Source organism: Zalophus californianus, chromosome 17 (genome assembly GCF_009762305.2).
Source record: "Zalophus californianus isolate mZalCal1 chromosome 17, mZalCal1.pri.v2, whole genome shotgun sequence".
In the NCBI taxonomy this organism is placed as follows: domain Eukaryota; kingdom Metazoa; phylum Chordata; class Mammalia; order Carnivora; family Otariidae; genus Zalophus; species Zalophus californianus.
Window position 1 is genome coordinate 41,091,665 of NC_045611.1, and position 24,585 is coordinate 41,116,249.

The 24,585-nt window shown below is 41.5% G+C and overlaps 1 protein-coding gene across 10 annotated transcripts in view; it reads left to right on the forward strand.

Moving 5' to 3' along the window:
* Positions 1 to 24,585, forward strand: part of DPY19L3 (dpy-19 like C-mannosyltransferase 3) — an 80,547-nt gene that overhangs the window by 50,594 nt on the left and 5,368 nt on the right. For 5 of the 10 annotated variants that reach the window (XR_003524063.2, XM_027617573.1, XM_027617572.2 and 2 more), the window contains 9 exons: positions 1,012 to 1,143; positions 2,477 to 2,578; positions 4,468 to 4,541; positions 4,719 to 4,877; positions 7,831 to 7,953; positions 8,298 to 8,409; positions 9,263 to 9,319; positions 13,055 to 13,137; positions 21,601 to 21,733. Coding sequence is in view for 8 of the 10 variants with exons in the window: in XM_027617573.1 (XP_027473374.1) it covers positions 1,012 to 1,143; positions 2,477 to 2,578; positions 4,468 to 4,541; positions 4,719 to 4,877; positions 7,831 to 7,953; positions 8,298 to 8,409; positions 9,263 to 9,319; positions 13,055 to 13,137; positions 21,601 to 21,733 (975 nt within the window). In the remaining 2 variants the exon portion in view is untranslated. Of the gene's footprint in view, positions 1 to 1,011; positions 1,144 to 2,476; positions 2,579 to 4,467; positions 4,542 to 4,718; positions 4,878 to 7,830; positions 7,954 to 8,297; positions 8,410 to 9,262; positions 9,320 to 13,054; positions 13,138 to 21,600; positions 21,734 to 24,198; positions 24,293 to 24,585 lie in introns of all 10 variants that reach the window. The other 5 variants (XM_027617580.1, XR_003524064.1, XM_027617574.1 and 2 more) reach the window with 5 other exon arrangements.

A 24,585-nucleotide genomic window follows, 5' to 3' on the forward strand; every position in this document is an offset into this window, starting at 1 on the left:
GTCCAACTCTTGATTTTGGCTCAGGTCATGATCTCGGGGTCCTGGGATCGAGCCCCACCTCTAGCTCCACCCTCAGCAGGGAGTCTGCTTGAGGATTCTCTCAGTCCCTTCCCCCGCCCACACACTCCCACGTTCTCACTCTCAAGTAAATACATAAATCTTTAAAAAGAAAAAAGAATCAACTCTTTATTAGAGACTGTCGTTTTTTCTTTGTGGTATATTTTCTGTGTTCAAGTTGGTTGAGTTTTGCATCTTTCAATATCAACCTGTCAACAGTCCTTCTACACCAAGAGCTGTCTTTAGTGAGTGCTCATTATATGCTAGGCTTTTAAAAATATCACCACATCCGGTCCTTAGGCCAGGCCATTATGGCAGCTCTGAAGACGGTGTCATCATCCCTCTTCTACATGAACTGCGTCCAGGCCATTAAGGTCCCATAGCTGGTTTATGTCAGAATCGGGGCTGTAGCGCAGGTGCTGTTCACCTCAGGGCTTGTGTTCTCGACCGCGGCACTGTGCCGCCTGCCTCAGAGCCAAGAGGCAGAGGGTCGAAGGCCTCACTCCGGGAGGAGCTGTCTGTCTAATGGAATTCAGCACACACAGAAAATGAAGCAGTAAAGGACACAGGCCTCAAGTGCGGAACATTCAGAAATAACAGAAGATGAGAAAATACTGTAGACAGTAACTGTAAAAGAATTTAGAAGAAAATGGAAGGCTGCAGATCACATTTGCCTGTTTCCAGAATATATTTATGCCATTGTTTGCTTCCTGTACTTCAGTTTTTCTGTTTGTTTCCGCCTTAATTAACATTACAAAGTTTAAAGTGCTGTATATTTAAAAGGTAAACAGGATGTAAATGATTTCATTTGGGGGACTTTTTTTTAGACTGAACTACTTGAAGCTAGGTGTGTTGTTTGTAACTCGAAATGTTATCCAGCCAGTGGCCAACATGTCAGCATGCGGTAGTCTCTTGATAAAACCCATTTCACCATCTGATCTTTGCTTGTTGCAGGCGACGTGGCTATACGGCATCCAAATGACAGGTTTGCTCCTGGTCTGCATCCTTCAGTTTTTTAATTCTATGATTCTTGGATCATTGCTTATCAGTTTTAACCTTTCTGTATTAATTGCAAGAAAGCTTCAGGTAGGACATTTTTGTGTCCTTAAAGAAAACTTTTTTTTTTTTTAATTGTGCGGTTGGTTGGGCCTTGTTTTCATACAGCACACAAAGGAAGATGCCTGAGCAAATGCCCACTGAAGAGCACTGAGGGTATTATTTAGGTGTTTTGTGGGGTGGGGGAGTTACATGCATGGTATAGCATTTCTGTTTTCTAGCTTTCTGATGTGCCATCCCTTTGTTTTGACATGTTTCTTTTCTTAGAGAATTGGAATCTTAGTTCAGGGATTAGCCAAAGATGCTTATTTGAATGCCATTGATAGAAAACTGAAATAAAAGAGCAAAAATCTTTAACTTTTTTTGTGTGTGAATGAAGAGTAAGAAGAACCTGTGGCTTGGGGAAATATGCTCGCCACAGTGCCTTTCAAGTCGGTGGACACCGTATTACTGATGCAGTAGCAATGCTCTTTACCCCAATGTTCCATACCATGGTATTGATTTGTAAGTGAATTAAAATTAACTCAGAATTTTGAGAATCCAAAGACATACATTTAGAACTATGGGGACATTTCCTAGAGTGTCACGTTTGAAAACATTGGCCTGATCTTTTGGCTTAATTCAGTAATTCACATTTCTTAAAGTTACATGAGATTTAATTAAGAGTCCATTGTTCTTCTTCATACAGTGTCACAAAGCCTGTTTTCTTTCTCAAGAGCATATGAGAAACATTTCTCATGAACACTTTTATATCAAGAAGCTGTTTTACTTTCTGCTTTGGGAAGAATAAATCCTTTTTCTCTGGAGTGAGAGCTGTCATGGACAAGCTGTCCCGACTTTTAATTCATCCTTCTAACTTTACTTATAAATAAACATGCGTATTGAACTCTTTAGATATTATATTTGATAATCTGTAAAGTTATCTAAGGGTTATAAGAAAACTATTACATATCAAAGAACACAGTTTACCTTTTTTTATACTGATAGGTCTTTTATTTAATTGGGTTATGGCCATGTCTGTGCTACATGAATTAAGGGATCAATGATCACAGGATTTGTTCAGTCAGTGTATTTTGAGTACCTTCTGGCAGACTCCATACTCTGGTTGCAAAGGTCTGAAGGAAAAAAAAACAACACTAGGACAGTTTTCTGATCTTATCAAGCTTGTTGTTAAGGAATTCATTTACCCTTATATTAGAAATTTACAAATATTAAGACGTTGTAACCTCATAAAAACTAGGTTATATTTTCCACATATTTTTCTCTATGTTGCATGATCTACTGTTTTAAATCCTTAAGTAATCTCATCTTAAATGTTTATGAAATAACTTAAGAATTAAAACTCAACTCTCTTAATTTCTAGAAGAATCTGAAGACTGGAAGCTTTCTTAATAGGCTTGGGAAACTATTGTTACATTTATTTGCAGTTTTATGTTTGACACTTTTTCTCAACAACATTATTAAGGTAGGTTGATAAAATGACCTTTAATTTACATTACTACAGAATTACCAGGTTTACTTGTAACAAGCTCAGCTTTAACTTTGTTTCAGTAACAGTTGTCTTCTTGATTTTTTTAGTCACTGATTTCCATTTACTCTTGTTAAAGATTTTTTTATCCATTTACTTGATAGAGGGAGCATGAGTGGAGGGGGGAGAAGCAGTTTCCTCATTGAGTACAGAACCTGACATGGGGCTCGATCCCAGGACCCTGGATCATGGACTGAGCCACCCAGGTGCCCCTGTTCACTCTTTAAAATATTCTAACTTGAACTCACTTTTTGACTTATTAAACTTTGTAAAAGCTCAACTTTAAAAGCATTAAACAAGTGTTTCTCTAAAGTTAAAAAATCCTACTTTTTAGAGAGCGTTTTCTTATACTGTGGTACAAAAAAAAAAAAAGACATTCTTTTTATTGGCTTAAGTTAAATAAACTGGCAGGGCACCTGGCTGGCTCAGTTGGTGGAGCATGTGACTTTTGGTCTCAGGGTTGTCAGTTGGAGCCCCACGTTGGATGTGGAGATTACTTTGAAAAAAGAGATAAGTAAACTGACTTTACTATCAGAAGCACAGTGATTTGTTAAGATGATTTTGCCCCTCCTAGAAGGCTGGTTTCAGGACGGGAGACATCTGCATGGACCTGACAGACTCCTTCTCTTCCATAAGAGAATGGTAGTCCCTCTTCCCGTCTGTATGACTATCAAAGACTCTCATCCAGCTGCATTAAACACTTCCACTCCGGGTCCTCGTCCCTATGTTCTTAAACCCCATAGAGTTCAGTACTTATCAAAAGCTTATTTGAGCTGAGCAATCAGCATTTCTGAAGCATTGGCTGAAAGATACGCAGTTCATCCATTTCCCCACTCTAGATGTTCAGTGATCTGTGCCTGGATTAAGTCAGTGGAGAGCTGCCTGCCTGGACCATTGATTCTTGACTTCCTGAAGAATAACATCTATTGAATTGTACCTGATGTCTTGCCAACTATGTACAATGAGAGGCGTTAGAAAAAATCTTCTTTGAGACTCCTGCTGTTTTTACTGTACCCATGGGGAAAATTTCTCTTGAGTCTCAGTTCTGGGAGTGTTAGGACCTCTTTTGAGCAACTGGTTTGTTTTCATCTTAGAACCTGTGCTTTTATCTCCCTCTGCATTTGCTAGTCGAATATGTAAGCCCAAATTTGTGGCTCATCTCTAGCGAATATATTTTATGTACTGACCTCACTTCCCGGATTCATCTTCTTTTCTATCTTCATTTTCCTTCTGACAGGATTTCTTCACCCATTTGTGTTGGATGGATTTTTATAAGTCATATATTAAAAATAAAATGTGAATTATAATCATTAATGGTGCGCACTGGCATTTGTCAGTTCCCCCGGAGGGCCACCACAAGGGTGTCGATTGTCTTTATGTGGCTGAGTCTTGTATCAGTTGTGTTTGCAGACAGAAATCCCAAAGCCAGACAGGCCCTGTGGGCTCTGTATCTGTGTGAGGTTTCAGATCATCATATGATGGGTTTTCTGATCAAAAAATGTGTACTCCTACTGGGCTTCAGCCCTTTCCCTCACTGAGACCAAAGAAGCTCATCTTTTATCTATTTTACATGTTGAACTTACATGTAAGATGGTTTGAAAAAATGATTCTGCTAAAAACAAAAAAAAGGAACAGAGGGAGCTTGAAAGTCCCTGTGTTAGAATTCTTCAGTTCTAACAACTCTTGAGAATATTTGCTAATTTTATAAACCCATGTGCACACAATCCTATGAAACTGAACACTGAATATATGTATTCAATGGGAAATTATCAGGAAACCACGCACAAGGCACTAATAACAACTTTCATTTTCTCCCTCCCTGATAGAAACTTCTTAATCTGAAGTCAGACGAACACATATTTAAATTTCTGAAGGCAAAATTTGGGTTTGGAGCAACAAGGTATGACTGAATTTAAAATTTGTGTTTGCTTTTTTATATTAAATCAGCAGGGACTTTAAAACTTAAGTTATCATTATGCCTTCAACTATTAATTCCAGGCTCATTTTGAGGAAGAATTTGTGGTTTACTTATCTTGTACTGAATTTAATACTTGGCTTTCTTTTCATTGTTCCCTAGAGATTTTGATGCAAATCTGTATCTGTGTGAAGAAGCGTTTGGCCTCTTACCTTTTAATACATTTGGAAGGCTTTCAGATACTCTTCTTTTTTATGCTTACATATTTGTTCTGTCCATCACAGTGATGGCAGCCTTAGCGGTCGCCTTCCATAATCTCAGGTATGGCATGTTTCAGAAACCTATCCTATGCTTTAATGAACTTGTTCTGTGTTGCAGAAAAACTACACAGTTGAAATTCAAAATGTCAGATACAGACAGGGTAGCTCAAAGGGGGATCATAACCAGATTAGAAGGGATGCCACACTCAGTAGTTGAGGATCAACCAGCTAAGAGACAGCAAAAAGCAGGCAAGGCAGTAAAGACTGGTCTGGGAACAAGGTCCTCTTTGAGCCAGCTCTGCATTGCCCTTATTATGGAATGGGGATACTCAGAGGACTTACTCTGCAGGGTTTTATGGGGAATAAATAAGTTAAAACAATAGTACTTAGAATGCTGCCTCACTTCTTGGAACATTTTGTAGATTTTATTAGCCGTCATTAGCTGGTGTTATTACTCATAGTCTCTATTTTGTTCTCATTATTAGTTTCCTGTTGTTTTTCTACCTTTCTTCTAGCTGCCATTTTTATTGCTCCTAAAATATCAAGAGTTAACTATTTTTTGTTTTGTTGCATCTTGCTATAAGGGGCTTATAAAGTTGTAGCGGACCATAACTATTAGCATCCGCCAAAGTCTTCAGTAATAATTGACTATGTCTAAAAAACTTAATGTGTCTACTAATCTGCTAAAAGAAAGAGTGAGGGAGTATAAAGACTTTTTTAAAGCTTGTAGAATGCCTACCTACAAAGCTGATGGAGTTTTTGCATTTACTATCCATGTTCAATTGAGAGAAAATTAAGTGCAAGAAATTGAAGCTACTGTCATTTGTGAAAACTTAATGAAGCTCAGAAGGAAACCCTTTTCTCTGTAGTTTTCCTGCCAGTTAAGGTGCTGGTGAGCTGTGATTCGCAGCCACCGGAGAGCTGTGCTGGGAAAGGGCATTAAAATGAGTCCAGATCAGTTGAGATGTTTTATGATTATTAAGAGTGAAGCCACATTGAACCATGAAAATATTTCATTGACTATAAACTATTTTAGTATCTTTCAGAAGTGTTCTTAGCCCGATATCTAGCCCAAGATAAAGTTTAGCCCTGTGAAAATAGATGGAGATTATTCTAGACAGTGTAATTTAATATTATTCCAGACACGCCAAGTGTCGACAGGACTCTAGACTGCATGCAAAGCAGGAAGTTCAGTTGGCCTGCAGTATTTTGTGAAAATGTCTGCCATGCTCAGTGTGAATCTATGAGCCATCTCTGCAAGCCGACTTGATGTATGAATGTAGGTAAAGATTTTAGAGCATCCTCATCTACCAGGTAGGGGTATTAGAACCTTACTAAAGAAAAACATTACATTAATTAAAGTAATACAAGAATTATAGTATCTTAATATTAAATAACTTTTAAGTAATTTGAAGGATATTTTATCAATGCTAAGTATTTGAAGTATTTCTACCAGTTTAGTACTGGGAAGGATGATACTATTATGTTTACACAACACATCTGCATTAGTGTAAAGGATAGGACTCTGAAGGGATTAACTCATGGGCTCTGTATTCACGGGATTGATTAAGAGCTTTCCAGCTTGGCCAGGGAGATGGGGAGAGGTGTTGCAGAATTCTCTCAGGTACCAAGGGGAGATGAGAACATATGTTCTCCTTGTCTGCAGCAATCTTTTAGTATAAGCAACGTAGAAGCCAGAGTTCAGGTTGTAATATATAAGATCTAAGTAAAGATTATTACCAGTGGTGAAAATTACCCCGCAATATCAGCTTGATTCTCATGTGAATCTAGGGTGGTGAAAGGATTTCTAGGAAAGAGGAGTTCTTTAGTTGCATGGAAGCATCATACATACCCAGGTCTATTGGATTTTATGAAGGGTAAGTGGGGCCTTGCAAAGGTATTGTTTTGATCTTAACCTGGCAGCCCTTCCTGCTGTTTCCTATCCCCTTGACAACAAATGGTGCAACATCCGAACCCACTCGCCCATCTCAGCGTCTCTAAAGTTCAGACAACGGGATAGGGACAGTATGCGCTTGCCCGGTGTGATGCAATTTAGAGTACAGCATATCTATGCCCCATGCAGTGTTCTTGCCAGAATAAATGAACTTGACTCTAATAATTAACCTCTAGATCTAATTACAAGTTTATAAGGAGCATGGGAATAGAGAAATGTATTCAATACCACCACAAGGAGACAATCAGCCAAATCTAGAAGGTGGGAGTAGTTACAGGACAAATGATACATTTCCTTCGACCAATAAATGGCCTCCATTTATTGGTCACAATAAATTAGTAACCAGTTTATTGGTCATAATAAATTAGTAACCAGTTTATTCCTCCTACAAGTGGAGGATACTTGTATTGATTGAAAATAATGTAAGAGATGTTGATGAAATGCATTGTGAAAGCTGTGGGTCCTAATTCAAAGAAACCACCTGAAAAAAAGCAATGGCATTAACAGAAAATAGAACATGAATTCAGTGTTAACATGATGAGGAATTATTGTTCATTTTATGGGTGTAATTATTTGAATGTAGCCATATTTGATTTAAAAAAATCATGTCAGGCATCTTCAATGAGATATTGGTTGGTTAAAATGTGATCATTTGTTCATAAGGGAACTGAATTCTACGTTTATGGATTCATTTTTATTTTTTCTTATTTGTAAAAACTTGTAAAATGCTAGTAACTCATGAAATATCTTTAAAGAATCTTGCAACTTAAGTGATTCCAAAAGAATTTTTTTTCTATTTTCTTGTAATTTAAAGGGTAGAAGCATTCTAAATTTTTACTTAAAATGAAATTTGTTAAATTTTAGTTATTAATGCATTATGTTATATAACAGTTTTATCCTCACGAATTCAGAATTGATTAATGCTGATTCATTTTATCTTAGAGCAGTAACACATTACTAAATACATGAAGGCATAAGTTTCTGGTATCTTTAAAAAAGATTTAACTAACTTAAAATGATATATCTAGCTTCTGTTTTGTATGTGTGCTGTTTTATTCAGTGATTCTGCAAGGCAGCAATCCACGGGTCAGATGGGAAAGTGCACGATCATCCTGAAACCAGAAACTGCCTACAACCTAATACATACCATTCTGTTTGGATTCTTGGCATTAAGTACAATGAGGTATTTTGTCTTACCTGTTTGCTTGATTAATTTTTTTATTCGACCACTCTTTACCCGACATATTTTACCAGTGCAACTTGGAAACTAACAGTCCTCTTCGTTGATAATTATGGGTCCCATAAAAATGCCCTTGTTTACTATCTTCTCCAGTACAAAATATTATTAGTAACCAGTTTATTCCTAATTACCAACATTCCTCCATTTTTACTTATATGATTTTCTCAAAAGGCAGTGAAATGCATAGCTAACCCTTGGTGGATGGCTCAGATTTTCCTCCCACAGACAGTACAGCTGAGTCACACTGTGGGTGTGTCCGCCGCTGGCACAGCTCTCTGTTCTTACAGAATGAAGTACCTCTGGACGTCGCACATGTGTGTGTTCGCGTCATTTGGCTTATGCAGCCCTGAGATATGGGAGTTACTCCTGAAGTCGATCCATCTTTATAACCCAAAGAGGGTCAGTGCTGTCCCTTTGCCATTTCACTCTTACTATTACGAGTTTGAGGATTTTTTTCATACCAGTTACTGTTGTTTTCGGTAGTTGCCTCTTCATCAGTCTGATGAAACGGAGACTAAAATTTGAAGCTGAAAATAGAATAACTGACACATTATGATTTTTTTAAATTTTATTTTAGAGAGAGAGCGAGCGCAAGCAGGGGAATGGGGGAGGGGCAGAGGGAGAGGAAGAGAGAGGATCTTAAGCAGGCTCCATGCCCAGCACGGAGCCTGATGCGGGGCTCGAGCTCACAACCTGAGATCATGACCTGAGCCAAAATGAAGAATCCAACGCTTAACCAACCGAGCCGCCCAGGTGCCCCGACATTATGATTTTATAAGGAGTTATTTTTTAAATAAATTTATTCTTAATTTTAATTTTATTTTTTAAATCCTTTGTTTTTTTCCCAGACCATAAGCTAGATATGCTCATTATACTGAATTTGGAAGTACTGTAAGCATACAAGGAAAAATTAAAAATCACCAGTAACCCCATTATCCAGAGTTATCACTATTATTATTATAAATTATACTTAGAACAAATATTAGTAAGTGTATAGTTATGATTAATAGCCTATAAATGCAGTTTTGAGTTGTTCTCCCTTATAAATTCACAACGTGGCAATATGGTAGAAGCTATGAGTATCTCATGAGTGATTGGGACCCTTACATTGACTTAGTTGTTGGGCAAATTGGAGACTCATGCTCCATTAAAGTACATTTCTGTTGTTTTAAGAAGAAAAAAGTCATGTGTTTACAAAGCAAAACTGTAAGGCAAAAATACCTGTGATCTAAATAATGTCTTTCTTATATAGATATGTATAATGCGATATTCAGTACCGATATTAATACTGCTGTATCTGTGCTATAAGGTAAGACCGATTTTCCTCATTCTTGCCATCATTAATTTAGCAGAATAATTGCTTTGACTCAATGTACTCTGTATGTTATTGGCAAATAGAATGGTTTGCAGAGGTTACAAACATCTCCTTTGCTTCTCATGAAGGCACTTGGCGTTGATAGGAAAACTGATCTGTTTCCCAAATAGTATTTAACGAGTAAAAACAACTACAGTTTAATTTTTCTAATTAATTTTGGTTCTGACTTACTATTCAGCTGATGCAAATTCTGAAAATAAAGATGTTTTCAGACCTATATTGAGGTGAATAAAGTAGGAAAATTATTTTCCCCTGTTACCTGCCTTATAGAGAGTAAGAGATCCTAAAATGCATCTTACTTTAACCTACACATTTTATTAGACGGTTAAAATCATCTTTGTAAGAGGCTGGGTATATGTATTTGGTGACCCTTTTGCCCCATCTTTGAGATTTAGAGGCTTGAATCGGTACCTGGGCGGGAAGCCCAGACTATGCTATCCAGTTGAGCTTTTACCCTCTTTTTAAAAATCTGACATATTTTTTTTTGAGTTTAGATTTTTTTTCCTTCAAGTTTGGCTTTATGTTAGAACAATAGATTTCCTACTCTACTGTGTGTAGCCCCTCATTTGGGCGGGGGGCTACAGAGAGGAGGGGGGCTCACCCACGGAGAGGATCAGCAGCTAGAGCAGCTCAGCTTTTGGTTTTATTTGCTTATACTTTCATGTAAGATTTTATCTGAAGCCAAAGGTTTTAGGCTAAAAATCATGTTTGCTAATCACTATATTGGATGATTCTACTGTAAATATTTCAGAAAATTATGCTCTATCATGTTCCTATCTATCAAAGCATCTACTGTTGCAGGCAGAGCGCTGTGCTAACTCAGATACTGGAAAACAGAAATAGGTTATTTCTTCCCCCCGCCTCTGGGAATTTTATTGCTCTAATTTAAATAAATGAAACTTCTTTAAAACCTCTGGAAAGCAACAACTGAAAATTATAAACAGAGTGTATGTTTAAAAATGAATGAGGTACCTTGACCTCTCCACATTGGTTCTGAACGATAAAACACCCTCCTCACAGAAGAGATTGAGCTCATCGTGCTTCTTGTCTCTCACTAAGGATGGACGCACACTATCACAGTCTTTTTTCCACAGTCTCTCTGTGCGTAGGCTGAGTACTTAGGTCTCAGCTATGTATTTGGAATTTTATTGATTTTTTTTACAGCTATTTGAGGACTTAAATCTCTTGTTCTTGGTAAAATTGAGGGAGGAGAGTATAGAAGAAATAAACTGCGCTGTACAGCACTGGTTCCCAGAGTGTGGTCCCCAGAGAAGCAGCATCAGCATCACTTGGGAACTTGTTAGAAATACAGATGTTTGGGTCCCACTCCAGACCAGACCTACTGAATCAGAACCTCTGGGAGTGGAGTCCAGAAATGGTGTTTTCCTCGGCCCTCTAGGTGGGGCTAATGCATAGAACTGGGCTTCTCGGCAGAGGGCTTGACATTCTGGGCTAGCTTATTCTTTGTCGTAGGGGGCTGCAACATCCCTACTTTCTACCCCCTGGCTGCCAACAGCACCTCCCTCCAGTCTTGACCATCAAAAATTTCCAGACATTGGGAAACATCCCCTTGGGGGTGGGGCAAAATCCCTCCACCCACCCCTCTTGAAAAACATTACTATAAAAACAAACAAACAGTTATAGCACCAGAAAAGCCATCATTTTATGAAATCTCCGTAGACATTCTTTGAATAAGAGAGTTAGGAACTTGGAAGATTCCCTCCAAAGATTGGCCTGGCATCAGCATTGGCCTTCCCAGTACAAGAAACCCCGATGCATCCAGCTTTCATGGTACAAAACAGTCTAGATAGTCCAGCCTCTCAAAATGTAAAATCACAAAAACAATTAAGATGTTATGTATAGTAAGAAGTACCCTGAAAGTGAGGCTGTTTTCCAGCTATTGAACAGATTTACCTGTAAGTAAAATGACCTCCTGTATTTTGAAGCCTGATTTTGAGTTTTATGGAGCAATTGTAATGAGGATTTCAGATTTTCTTGTTCATAGTAGCAATTTTGCTGTATGTCTTTAAGACAATCCTGTTTAAAAGGGAAAAGCATGTACTTCGCTCTAAAATCAGGAGCTTAATAAAATTACTACTCTCATGTTGATTAACTTACTGGCATTGCTGAAATCTCACATCATTTAGAAACAGCAGTTAGTTAATCCAACACTTACTTTCACGTTGTTTAAGAAGTTTATCACAAGATGGTGTTACTAGATTTGAACGTTTTCAGAATTAACAACAGCAACTTCTAAGCTAGAAAAATATCTAATATCCATTGAATTCATAGATTTCAACATGTTTTGTACCAAAAGAATGAGGACATACCATTAAAAAGTTGGCATTCTATTGACTCTCCAAGTGAGTAGGGTTAATTGAAATGTTACACAGGTATCACTGAGTCCCTGTGATTACATCTCTTCTAAAACTCGGAGCCAGAAGTGCTGATTTTCTGTCACCAGCAGTTTTCCCGGTTCACGCACCCAGGGGAGGAGAGGAGAATGAGCGCCAAAAACGGCCGAAGATGAGATGACAGGATACGAAAGTGACAGAGCTAAAGCAAGCACAGCCAGCAGCCAGTCGGGCACCGCTCTGGTTCCGGTTAGGGGTTCTGAAGTACAGTTACTCCATTTTCCGCATTAATGAAGCACAGACCCACTGGCAGTGGCCTTCTTCCAACATAGGAATTCTGCTGTTCACCCTAGGGTGTATGTAGATGATCAAGGCTTCATAGCCAATCATCATTTGATACAGCAGCGAACATGTAATTAATTGTTGAACTAAACAGGCAATTATGTTAGAAAAGCCGTGGACTCGGAGTGGGATGTTTACACTCTCTGCATCACCTTAACTAACTCAAGTCGAGTAGGAGGCACTGGTGGCATAAACAGAATATTCAGATGCCCCAGATTTTCCAAGAGAGTCCTACTTTCAAATACTCTGCTCTCCCATTGTACCTGCAGTTACATTAAAATACATCGAGGCATTTGTCCAGATTTCCAGTGCAGATGCTGTAATCACAGTGAAGAGGGGGCTGGATTTGGAGTCCGGTTTCAAGCGGTAGCTCTGCCCCTTTTGACCTGGTCAAGTCATCTCCCTGAGCAAGCGTCTCCAGACTAGTAAAATAAAAAGTAAACAGCAGTAGGGATGACGCCTTCTGTGTCCACTTTCTCCCTGGGTAACTGCAGGGATGAAGGAGATTCTGTGTTCCAGAGCATGTTTGTAGCTCTACAACAGTGCTGTCTTGTGAGGGCACTTTCTGTCTCGAAGGGTAGATGGCGCGATGGAAGTCAGAGTTTCTGGCACCCTGTGAGCTTCCTCGTGGTTGCCATTCCTGATACCCAAATTAACGTTGGCCTAGATATTAACACCACATACGACAGCATTTTTACTAGACTCAAATAAAAGCTCTTTTTTTAAAAAGTTGACAACCCCTCTAGCCCTGATCAGCTTTGGCTCAAGGTCATTTGGGGGAGTGGTCTCAGACATTGGCTCGCTTATGCCAGGAGGGCGGACTGCAGAGGTGAGGTTGTTCTGATACTGCTGTTGTCCTGTTGATCTAGCTCGCAAGTTCTATGCAGTTTCTCCTCTTTCGTTTGAATCTTAGTGATAGCTGTGGGTGCGGGGGTGGATTTTGTTTTTGTTTTTGTTTTGTTTTTAATTTCAGTTCTGGCCAGGAATGATGGATGAACTCTCCGAGTTGAGAGAATTCTATGATCCAGACACAGTGGAGCTGATGGACTGGATTAAGTAAGAGGATTTTTTTTAACCTTTAAAATGTAAAGTGCCTTTTAAGAGTCACTATAGACCTCATTTGGTGTTTTCTTTTTTCTGAATCTAATTGTAAAGATAACATTCATTTTCAAGTTTTTCTTTGAAACTCTGTATTTGGAAATAATTTCTTTCCATTCAAGAAATATTCTAACCACAATCTCACGAAGAAGGGAAACACCCCACAAGGAGAGGAAAACAGAGCTGGAGGATGTACTTCAGGCCACCGACAGCCGTGGAAAGAAAGCTTTCTACTCTTGGCCAATTTCACCTTTATCGTTGCTTTCCTTTTAACACCATTCAGATTTTCTGTGGCTGCTGACACATGGAAGTATTCTTTCCTTGTTAATCATGTAAAAATAATGCTGGAAACCACAGTTAGAGTCCTCCTAACTCCGTGCACATTTCATTTTAACGAAGTGTATTGCCCAAGCCTAGGCCTAAAGGAAACTGAAAATACAAAGTCTTTTCTCTTGAACATCGTGTTTAGTATTATACTGGTTCTCACTGTTGCCTGTGCTCTGTTGCTTTGCCTCAGCATCCGGCATCAGGAGGAACTCTGTGTTAGTGAAACCGGCCTCCCACCAGCACACATAAACTTTTCTACCCAGAGCAGTATTCCTGTGCCCTGTACCACTGTATTTCTCTGCTTCATAACCAAAAAGCAGCAGTGTAATTATTCACATGTAAATACATGTCGCAAATCTTGTGTGATGTATTCCGAAGGCATCGGCTGAATCGTCTCCATCCCTTACTTAGAATTTTAGTAGCTATATTGGCACTTGCTCGTGACTGATGTTGACTAACCAGTATAGTTTAGCACCGCTTGTGTATTAAGAGATGGTAAATGTTTGATAGCTTAGGTCTCTTGAGTGCAATACATGCGTTTTATAGAGATTTATGTGTAAAATATATATGTGGCTTTGGTCCCAGTGTCGGACTGGCTTTGACTAGATGCAGGGAGTATAATTTTTCATCTATTTCCAGTGCTGAGATTACGAAGCAGGGCTTTGTCTTTATTTATTTATTTAACTTTAAATCATGGCAGACAATTATAGAGTAAATAATTCTTTCAGTATTTATTGTGTATGGGGAAAGAGGGTTATTCATATAAAGAAAAGCTAATTACTTTTGCATTAACTATAGTCAGCTGGAAATTTATGACACGTACATCTGAAGGTGAGGCTGATGTTTTCTGTTTTTAAAATTGCACTCCCGATTCGAATGGTGCAGGGCACCCACCCTCTGGTAGAATCCCAAAGCCCACGGTTCTGGTGGATCTACCCAGATCATTGTTGTAAACATCCCCCCTCCACTCCCCAGTCGTACGGGAATGACTTGTAGCGTCAGTCAGCACACGTCCTGGCAGATTCCGGGTTTGGCAGAGTGTCGGCCTGGGTGTACTCACTGTAGAGCTTCTATTTCCGTGCTTGTCCTCACAGAAAATTAAAGTTTCTGGTTCTGAAAAATTGTGGATGAGAGATTATATTCCAGGTGTAAAGGAGACAGTCTGTTAGTCTGTTACTTTTCTCATGTGGGAAAGCGATCTTTGTTCCTTACTCTCTCCTCTCATTAACAAGGTCCTCTCCCTGTATGGAGACATATTCTTTTTACTTTTTAAAAAATCCTCAGCAACTGGACAGCTTTGTATTGTTCCAAAATGTTGGTTCCATTGTGATCGAATCCTGCTTGTCTTCCTCTTAAAATTCTTCAAGTCCAAATTATTGTTTTTGCAAAAATAGCTGCTGGGCATGTTTGTGAAATAAGCTTAAGTGGTGAATATATGCCAAAATAGGGTCTATTTAGACACAAAATGTATTTGTTTAAATCAACATTTAAATTGGCTCTGGTCTGTCACCTTCAATTCCAAACACAAGGGAATGTACTTAATATTCCTTTAACTCGCCTTGATTTCCTGTTTTGGAAACGTAAACTCTGACCTTCAGCTTTCATTTTAGTACTTTGATCAGTCACATGTGCCCGTGACATGAGTAGGTCGGAGCTGGGCTAGAGACCAGGCTGTGGCCTAAGGATACATGGCGTGTGTCCGAAAGTCTGTTTGCAATTGTCCGAGGGGCCCCCACCAGGCCTCCGCTGGGGACCCAGACCTGTCAGTGAGGAACGCTTCCCTCTCTCGGCCTGGCCTGTTGCTGTCGTCAGCCAGCCACTCTGGCAATGCCACAGCTGTCCGCCAGCAGCACGGATGGGGGCGGGGAGGCACCCTCCATTAAGGATGGCTGCCCTTGAGGATGCGCCAGGATGAGAAACAGTGACCTGCAGAAACTCTAGGGGAACCTCGAGTGACCCTCCAGTCACAGGGCACCTCCCGTGTGAAACGTTGAGTGGAAGCTTACCCGCCATGTCCCAGTCTCTGCTTCGTGTACTTAGCGCCGGCCTTCGGCATTGCTCTTGTGCTCCAGGGACCCCTGAGCTTCTGTTTGGGGATTAGGTCTTGCCAGGTATTCACTTGGGCTTCTCGGGGTTGGAGGGTGAATTGAAGGATTCCATCACCTCAGCAGGACTTAGTTCTTTCCTTTTCTTTTCTTTTGGAGGGGCTCGGGTATGACCTTCTATTGGCTAACCAGACAGCCTCCAGGGAAGATAAAGGGCATTCCATCAGGATACCACTGATTAATATGAGAGGGGCCATACCGGGGGGGGGGGGGATTAGATTTCTGTGAAAATATTGAAAGCCTTAATACATGAAGTTATGTCTGAACTTGTATACTTATGAATACAATTGAATAGCTATTTACTGAGCACCAACTATATATAGGACATGATGTTGAACGTGTAAATGGGGTGGCCGTCCTTTTTTTTTTTTGAGAGAGGTGGGAGGAGGGGAAGATGGAGAGAGAGAGAATCTTAAGCAGGCTACATGCTGGGCATGGAGCCTGATGCAGTGCTCGATCTCATGACCCTGAGATCATGACCTAATCTGAAATCAAGAGTCAGACACTCAACCAACTGAGCCACCCAGATGCCCCTCCAGCCATTTTAATACTGCCTCTTTGCTAGGGCAAATGTTGAGCCTCATCTCAGCGCCATTGTGTTCATTCTTTTTTTTTTGTTTCCATATTCTCGTTGACTCTATTTTAAGACTTTGAGAGGCTTACCAGGTTTCAATTGAAATATTTTTATTTTTATTTTTTTTAAAGATTTTATTTATTTATTTGAGAGAGAGAGATTGAGAGATAGAGAGCACGAGAGGGAAGAGGGTCAGAGGGAGAAGCAGACTCCCTGCCGAGCAGGGAGCCCGATGCGGGGCTCGATCCCGGGACTCCAGGATCATGACCTGAGCCGAAGGCAGTCGCTTAACAAACTGAGCCACCCAGGCACCCTGAAATATTTTTAAAGTTCTAATTTTTAGTACAGAAATGTCCTATCTTTAGTTCCTTAGAGATTTATTTTTTTAAAGATTTTATTTATTTGAGAGAGAGAGCATGAGTGGGGGGAGGGGCAGAGAGAGAAGCAGGCTCGTGCTGAGTAAGGAGCCCGATGTGAGGCTCGATCCCAGGATCATGACCTGAGCTGAAGGCAGATGCTTAACTGACTGAGCTGCCCAGGTGCCCCTGGAGTAGAGATTTAAATATAAGTATAAATTAAGAACACTTTGAGATTCAATTCCTCATTAATCAGCAAGGACATTTTGTTGAAATCAGCCCCAGAACCTTCCCTGGGAGAACTGGGAGGCCGCTCACCCCACCTCTTCCACAACACCACCTGTGTGCTCGCTCACTAGGTCGCCTGCCTCCCACGTGACACTGACGGGCTGCACACCTTGCTCCCGCCAGATTAAGTGCCGTGTTCATACTAACTCCTTTTTGCTGATAATGTTTCCCAAATACAAAGGTTAAAAACCTGGTATGTTGGGCTTTTTGGTTTTTTGAGGTTGTTGGGTTTCTTTCCTTTTTTTTTTTTTTCTGTTCTGGTATCGCTTTCAGTGAGCCCGGGGTGGTATTTGTTGGGCTTTCTCTGTGACTAGGAAGCACATTTACTTCCACGAGGCCAAACGCCACAACAGCGGGCTCCGTACCTCATTCTTTTGTGACCTCTGAGTGTTTCAGTCTCGGTTCCTGAAATTCTTCTCTGACGTTTTGCAATTAAGACACTCCTACGGGACTGCCTGGGTGGCTCCGTCATTAAGCGTCTGCCTTCAGCTCATGTCATGATCCCAGGGTCCTGGGATCGAGCCCCACATCATGCTCCTGCTCAGCGGGAAGCCTGCTTCTCCCTCTCCCACTCCCCCTACTTGTGTTCCCTCTCTCGCTGTGTCTCTCTCCGTCAAATAAATAAAATCTTAAAAAAAAAAAAAAAAAACGCTCCTATAGATTTGAATATTTTGAGATGTGACATTTTAACTATGGGGCTTTAGAAGAGTTTTCACTAGCAGTAGTCTGTTTTCAGTGATGAAACCTGCATGTGCAATATTTTCTCAGTGGGACGAAGAAAATGGCCCAAAAACTTCCTTAGCATTTTATCAAAGCAGAAAGAATTACTGGATATTTTAAATATGATGAAGGTTAAGCTCAGACCTTAAATGCCCATAAGCCTCTTTTATATTTAATGAATCATTTTGTGGTATTTGCATAATTCTATAAATTTTTGAAGTGTAGATAAAGCAAATGTTCGCACATTATATTATAATGCTCAGTTTACCCATTAGTTCAACAGTAATTAACTTGTTGAAGCTTAGAGCTTCAAAAATAAATGAGATTATTTGTTCAAAATGCCATCAGGTCTTCCTGGAATGACATTTAAATTATGTAATGTAAATCCGTTTGACCTGTGAGTCCTTGTCATTATTTAGTGACATTTCTTACAGAAAAAATTGTTTGCAGGTTGGGCAGCCTGCTATAGAGCTTGGCAGAGAGCTATAAAAACGAATTATCCTTTCATTTTATACATCATTTGTTCAAACATTGGTAAAAATTGCTTTGTTTTTCTATAATAGAGAAGTGTCATTCAGTGGTTAAAAGCACATTAGCTATTTTAGACACAGACCACAGTCTGTGTCAGCAGAAGTATCTGGGAAGGAAGAGGAACAAGCATTACACCTGCCACACTGTATATTTTAAGTTAAGGACAAAGAATGCCTTTCCCTTCTGCCTGCTAAGTTTACCACAGAAAATATAAAACATAGTGAATCCAGGTTTTTAAAGTTCAGAAAATGTGTGATTGTTTTTCATTCTGTTCCACTTTGCTTGTTTGTTTTACTTTGCATTTGCTTTATGGGTAAACTTAAATATTTAAAGTAGCAGTGAAACGCCCCAGATTTACTATGGGCTAGCGTAGGAAACCGAATCAGTAGAAGAAAGCAAATAAACATCAACTCCACTATGCTTGGAAGTCAGTAGTTTTCAAAGTAGTCTTTCTAGTTCATTTGATAGGCATTAGGATACTTGTATTTTGCTCCTTTAAAATAAAACCAAGGACCTTAGTGAAAGACTCTGTGAACAATCCAGAAGATTGTTGCACCAACAGTTGAAACAGATTACATTACTTTTAAACTTTCTGACTCTTGACTAGTGAGGCCAAACATTAAAACACGCCCCAAATGAGAGCAGTTTATTTCATTTTTCCCTCAGCGCCTCTCAGCGCCTCTCAGCAGTCATGGGACCCATCACCTTGCTCTGCCTCGGGATGACTGCTCTCCCGGGGACTGCACCCTGTGTGTTCTGTTTCCAGGATAGCTAAAGGCCCACAGAAAGAGCTAGTAAATACGTGCTGGACTAACTACTTGTTTATTCGGAAGTGCTTACCTATAGTGGGAGCTGAGTCTGGTTCTGTTTGCTTATTAGCTAGTAAGCTTCTTCAAGGCAGGTTATCACCGTACGGTGTTGTGCCGGCCCAGCACATTGTAGGCTGTCGGTGCTGTAGTTTGAACAACAAATAACTCTCTAACTCCCCAGCAAGCGGTTCAGGACTTGGGACATTTTAAACCTTTGTGAACTGTGTAATTCATACAGGTGGTATGGTCCAAGTCCAGGGAGGGAGATGAAACCTTGGTCATGAGCCATGAATAGACAACAGTCATCTGTGTCTGCCACAGTTATAAGATAAACGTATACTGCAAATATACGTTGTATACAAATATACATTGTATACAAAGAGACAAAACGTATACTGGTGATGCTGAGACAGTCTGAAGATTTGAATGGATGTTATCAGCTCAGCTGTGTAGAGAGACCAGTTGGGCATCCTCTAGGCAGAAACCAGGATAGCTCAGCCACGGTTAGGTCTCACCTCTGCCCCACGCTCTGCCAGATAGGGAGACCAGACTTCGCTCCTTCCTGCATTCTGCATCTGTTCAGGTCAGTGACCCCAAAGACAGGCACTGTGGGGCATTATTTGATATGCGGCATTATTGCATTATTTATCACAGTGGAATGGTTTAAGCCAGTTAGGAGTATACAAAAGGAAAGACTGGCTTGGAAAAACGTTGACGCCCGTGCTTACTCTCCTCGGCAATTCTAATACACTATGATGAGGACGGCCCAGGCCTGGGGCCCAGACTAAGTGTTTAATAAGGGGCAGTTGAATTAAACTAAGTATTTGTAAAATCTGCCTCTAAGGAGCACTACACCTTCCCATGTTGTCACTGAAACCCTCGTGTCCCCCTGACCACATGGGGCTAGGTATCAAGAATTCCCTGTAAATTGTCAGTTCAAGGGGACAGAGCAAACATCTGTCTGTTCTTGTGCTCCTGGGTCTGCTTGTTAGAACGCTCACAACCTACTGAGCACAGCCAAGCTCACTAAAAACTGTTTTCTCTTGGAATCCACACCTTGGGCTCTGGCGTGAGTAAGGGGGGATGCAGGTTATGTGTCATCCCCAGGTGCCTGTTGAGAAAGCTCCTTGAAATCCAGGTGAATGAGAGTGGCATTGTTAGAAAAGCCTGAGTTCTTCAAGTAAATTATTTGTAAGTGTTGCAACTTAAACTGTAGGATGTCTTACTCATAGGCATCCTGAGGCCTTCATTGGATGGCATTCACACTGTAGTGTTATCTTAGCCTTACACTGAAGTACATGGAACATCCTCATGCCGTGTGGGAATATGATGGCGGCCTCTCTTAGAAACGTAACACCAGAGTAAGTCTCTGCCCTGACCTCCAAAAACACTGAGGACGACAGCCTGCTCTAGCTCTTTCTACAGAGCATGTTGAGTTTTAATAATTTCAATTAGACTCCTTCTCAAAACTGTCTCCATCTTCTAACTCCCCCTGGCAGGCCGAGGCTCCTCTCAGCACAGGAAGGGCACGTGTGGCCGGTGGTGCTCCCAGTGGGCCTGTTGAGGACGCGCCGCGCTGAGGAGAGTCTGTAGAAGGGCGCTTATGTTCTTCACAATAAACTGACACCTTGTCAGTTTGCAAGGGACTCCCAGGTTCCCAAAAATATGGAATTAAAATCAACTACTAAAATTCTTCTTTTCCAGAGGGAAAAGGAAAAATGCTCTTACTGTAATCAGGGAGTCTTTCCTTTATCCTCCTTCCTTGTTCTTCACACCCCACGGGGAGGCGGAGACTTGCAGCTCGGTGGCACGTGGGGAGCGAGGCCATGTTTTAATACTATGAGAGTGCCCGTGTTCCCCCACGTTCCTTAGACTTTCATAATCAGGACTAAGGAAAGGAACACAGGAAATACTTGTGTTCCCACATCAGAAATGGTGTACATCCCCATACTGAGTAATAAATTACTTTTTCAGAATCTTCTGTGTTCTTTTATTTTTATAAATTTTTTTTTCTGGAAAGCAATTTATAATATCTGTGATCTTTTTTTCTGGTTTTAAACAAAAACAAGGAAATTGTTGGAATTGACTCATGATCAGCTGCAGTTTCTGGCTTTATAATTTGTTTTTTTCTGTTTTTTTTTTTTAAAGATTTTATTTATTAGAGAGCATGAGAGGGGGGAGGGTCAGAGGGAGAAGCAGACTCCCCGCTGAGCAGGGAGCCCGATGTGGGACTCGATCCCGGGACTCCTGGATCATGACCTGAGCCGAAGGCAGTTGCTTAACCAACTGAGCCACCCAGGTGCCCTATAATTTGTTTTACTCTAGCCCTTTAGTTAACTTTAATACAAAATGTGATGACAGTCTTCTTAAATTCTTTTTTGTCAGAATCTTTTGTCAAGAGTAGGAGAGGATTATGGGATTTAGCCTGGAAGACTTCGAGCCAGGAGATACCCACATCCTAAGACCATTCGTTATAAGAGTAAACCCAGCAAAACAGTGAATGAGAAGTTTCCCAACCATTGTCAAAAACGGAGAGGAGAAGTTTCATACAACAATTTGAGTGCAAATGTCAAGGGACCTCCTGCGTTTTTCCCGAAGTCTCAGCCCTTCCTGACACAGCTGGGTGATTCTGGGAGTGTGATGTTGTCTTCATTGTTGTCTGTGAGGAGATCTTAGCCGTGAGGTTAATTCAGACTCTTGAAATCTTTCAGCTCTCACACTCCAAGGAAGGCCGTGTTTGCTGGGAGCATGCAGTTACTGGCAGGAGTCAAGCTGTGCACAGGAAGGACCTTGACCAACCACCCGCACTACGAAGACAACAGCCTGAGGGAGCGGACCAAAGCGGTGAGGACCCGGCTGGCCTTTCCTTGCCTTGTAGCTGATCAGAGCAAGTCGGGCCTGAGCCCCTGGGGTGGGCGGCTCCTGAGTCTAGACTTTGCCCTGCCCTGCCCCACATCCACTAGAGGCATCCATATACGTTCCCCTCAGTTGGAAGAATCACAGAAGAAAAACAGCTTGAGATGTACCGAAAAGAGCATTTGAGAACAAAGCTCTCAGCTTTTGAATCGGAGAAGGAAGGAAAAGGAGTAGGGGCACACTGGTCACTTATTTTATGGACCGTTGTGTGCGTGTGCGTGTGTGTGTGTGTGTTAATTGGTAATACGGCCACATGGTTCACAAACTTCAGAATAAACCAAAGGGAACTTGGTGAAAAGCCTACATCCCAGCCCTCTGACAGCTACTGGGTCCCCTCACTGGAGACAAATAGTGTTACCAGTTTATTGTATATCTTTCCACAGGGATTTTATGATACACAAATGTGTATACATACACACACGCCCTGTATTCATATTCTTTTCCCCCTCTTTTACGAGACAAGTCACATACTACATCTTGGTTTCTTTGGCACTTAATATATTTTGCAGCTCATTCCAAATCCGTATATTAACAGCTTTCTTGTTTTTAAATCTACAGAAATTGTGTTATGCAAGTGTAGCATATTTTATTTAACCATTGGGGTTGTTTCCCTGTCTTTCGAAGTTATATAAACAATGTTCCAAATGGTAGACTTGCGTACGTATGACTCTGCACATCAGATTCTTAGAGGTGGACACGCCAGGGCAGAGAGTATGGGCGTTTGTAACTGAGCGAGACGGACCGTTCTTTTTTTTTTTTTTTTTTTTTTACTTGATTTTTTTTATTGTTATGTTAATCACCATATATTACATCATTAGTTTTTGGTGCAGTGTTCCATGATTCATTGTTTGTTCATAACACCCAGTGCTCCATGCAGAACGTGCCCTCCTCAATGCCCATCACCAGGCTAACCCATCCCCCTACCCCCCTCCCCTCTAGAACCCTCAGTTTGTTTTTCAGAGTCCATCATCTCTCATGGTTCCTCTCCCCCTCTGACATACTCCCCTTTTCTTCCTCTCCTGTTATCTTCTTCTTTTTCTTTTTTCTCAAAATATGTTGCATTATTTGTTTCAGAAGTACAGATCTGTGATTCAACAGTCTTGCACAATTCACAGCGCTCACCGTAGCACATACCCTCCCCAATATCTATCACCCAACCACCCCATCCCTCCCACCCCCAACCACTCCAGTAACACTCAGTTTGTTTCCTGAGATTAAGAATTCCTCATATCAGTGAGGTCATGTGATACATGTCTTTCTCTGATTGACTTATTTCACTCAGCATAACACCCTCCAGTTCCATCCACGTCGTTGCAAATGGCAAGATCTCATTCCTTTTGATGGCTGCATAATATTCCATTGTGTATATAAACCACATCTTCTTTATCCATTCGTCTGAGACGGACCGTTCTAAGTCACCCTCTGTACAGAGGATACCAGTTACGTTCCAGTCAGCGGTGCAGGAGGCCACCTGTTTCCCCAGCAGTGGCTTCAAACGTTTTAACGTTTTATATCAGTCACTTCTTAATCTTAGTAGCTGAAAATTTGCTGAAAAGTCTTGTTTTGGCCTGAGATTTAACTAGCCTAAAAGCACATGATTTTTACTAAATCCATTGGATTTTATGAGACTATCTGAACCTAGAGTCCTGCTAAAATGGGAACTTTTCAATTGGCGCAAGTGTTCGAGATTGCCCCAGGTTAGCTGGAGGAAGCAGGGAGGGTGCCTGGCTCCCCAGACTCAGAGTTTGGCAGGGCGGTGGCCTGTGTGGCTGGGACTCGGGGGAGGGGCGGAGAAGCCACGGCAGGTGCACAGGGGCTCCTCCACACACCACCACCTCCAGGACCCCGCCCGTGTCTGGGGACTGAGCTTTGTGCTCTCACAGAACTAACATCCTGAAGGTCCTGGTCCCTTCTGCAGTCGTAGGAACACCTTCGGCATGAGGCCCGCTGCTGGGCTCTGGCCAGGATAGCCCCACGGCGTCAGCAGCAGAAGCAGACCACCCCCGTAGTGTAGCGCCCATCTGTGCGGGCACGCTGGTCCTCGGTGCCCCATCTCTTCAGTCAGAGCCACATCATTAGAAATCGGTGTGCCGGAAAGGAGTCAGCAGCCCTCTCCGCCACCCCCCGCACACATACACATGTGCACACACACATAAGACACACAGCCTCTTCCTGATGCCAAGTCGCAGAACACAGGGTGCTCGCCATCTGTGTCTTCACGGAAGGGATGTGACGCTGGTGATGAGCAGGAAGGACGTGCCTCCCCCTGAACCGCCGCTGGGGGCTACAGGGTGCTCTCGCTCTGGGAAGGGTGAGAGAGAAGTGTAGGGTCTCCTGCTGCTCACGCGGAGACCAGCCTGGCACCAAGGACCTATGGCGCTCCTTCTCCACAGCTGCTGTTGTCAGAAGCTGGGGCTCCTGACAAGTATAGGTGCCCCAAACTGCACCATCATGCTTAACGGACTTCGTCCAAGGATCTTTTTAAAGGTAGAGAGTGAGTCTTATTTACTCCACCGTGTTACTTACCTTTGGGAAGCGGCCTTAGAATTGGCACCTACCGACGAACAACTCCCAGTGATATGTTCTAAATCCATATCTGTTGGGTGTCTAAATCCATATGTATGTGGCATGACTCACCCTTCCTTTTCTCAAGGCTGAGTCATGACAGGATTCATTTGGCATGTCCCCCGCGTGCTGCAAGCCTGCAGATGAGGGAGTGGCCCGCATGGAAACAGGTGTCTGGGTCTTAGACAACCCCTGTGGGACGTTACCGCATTAGA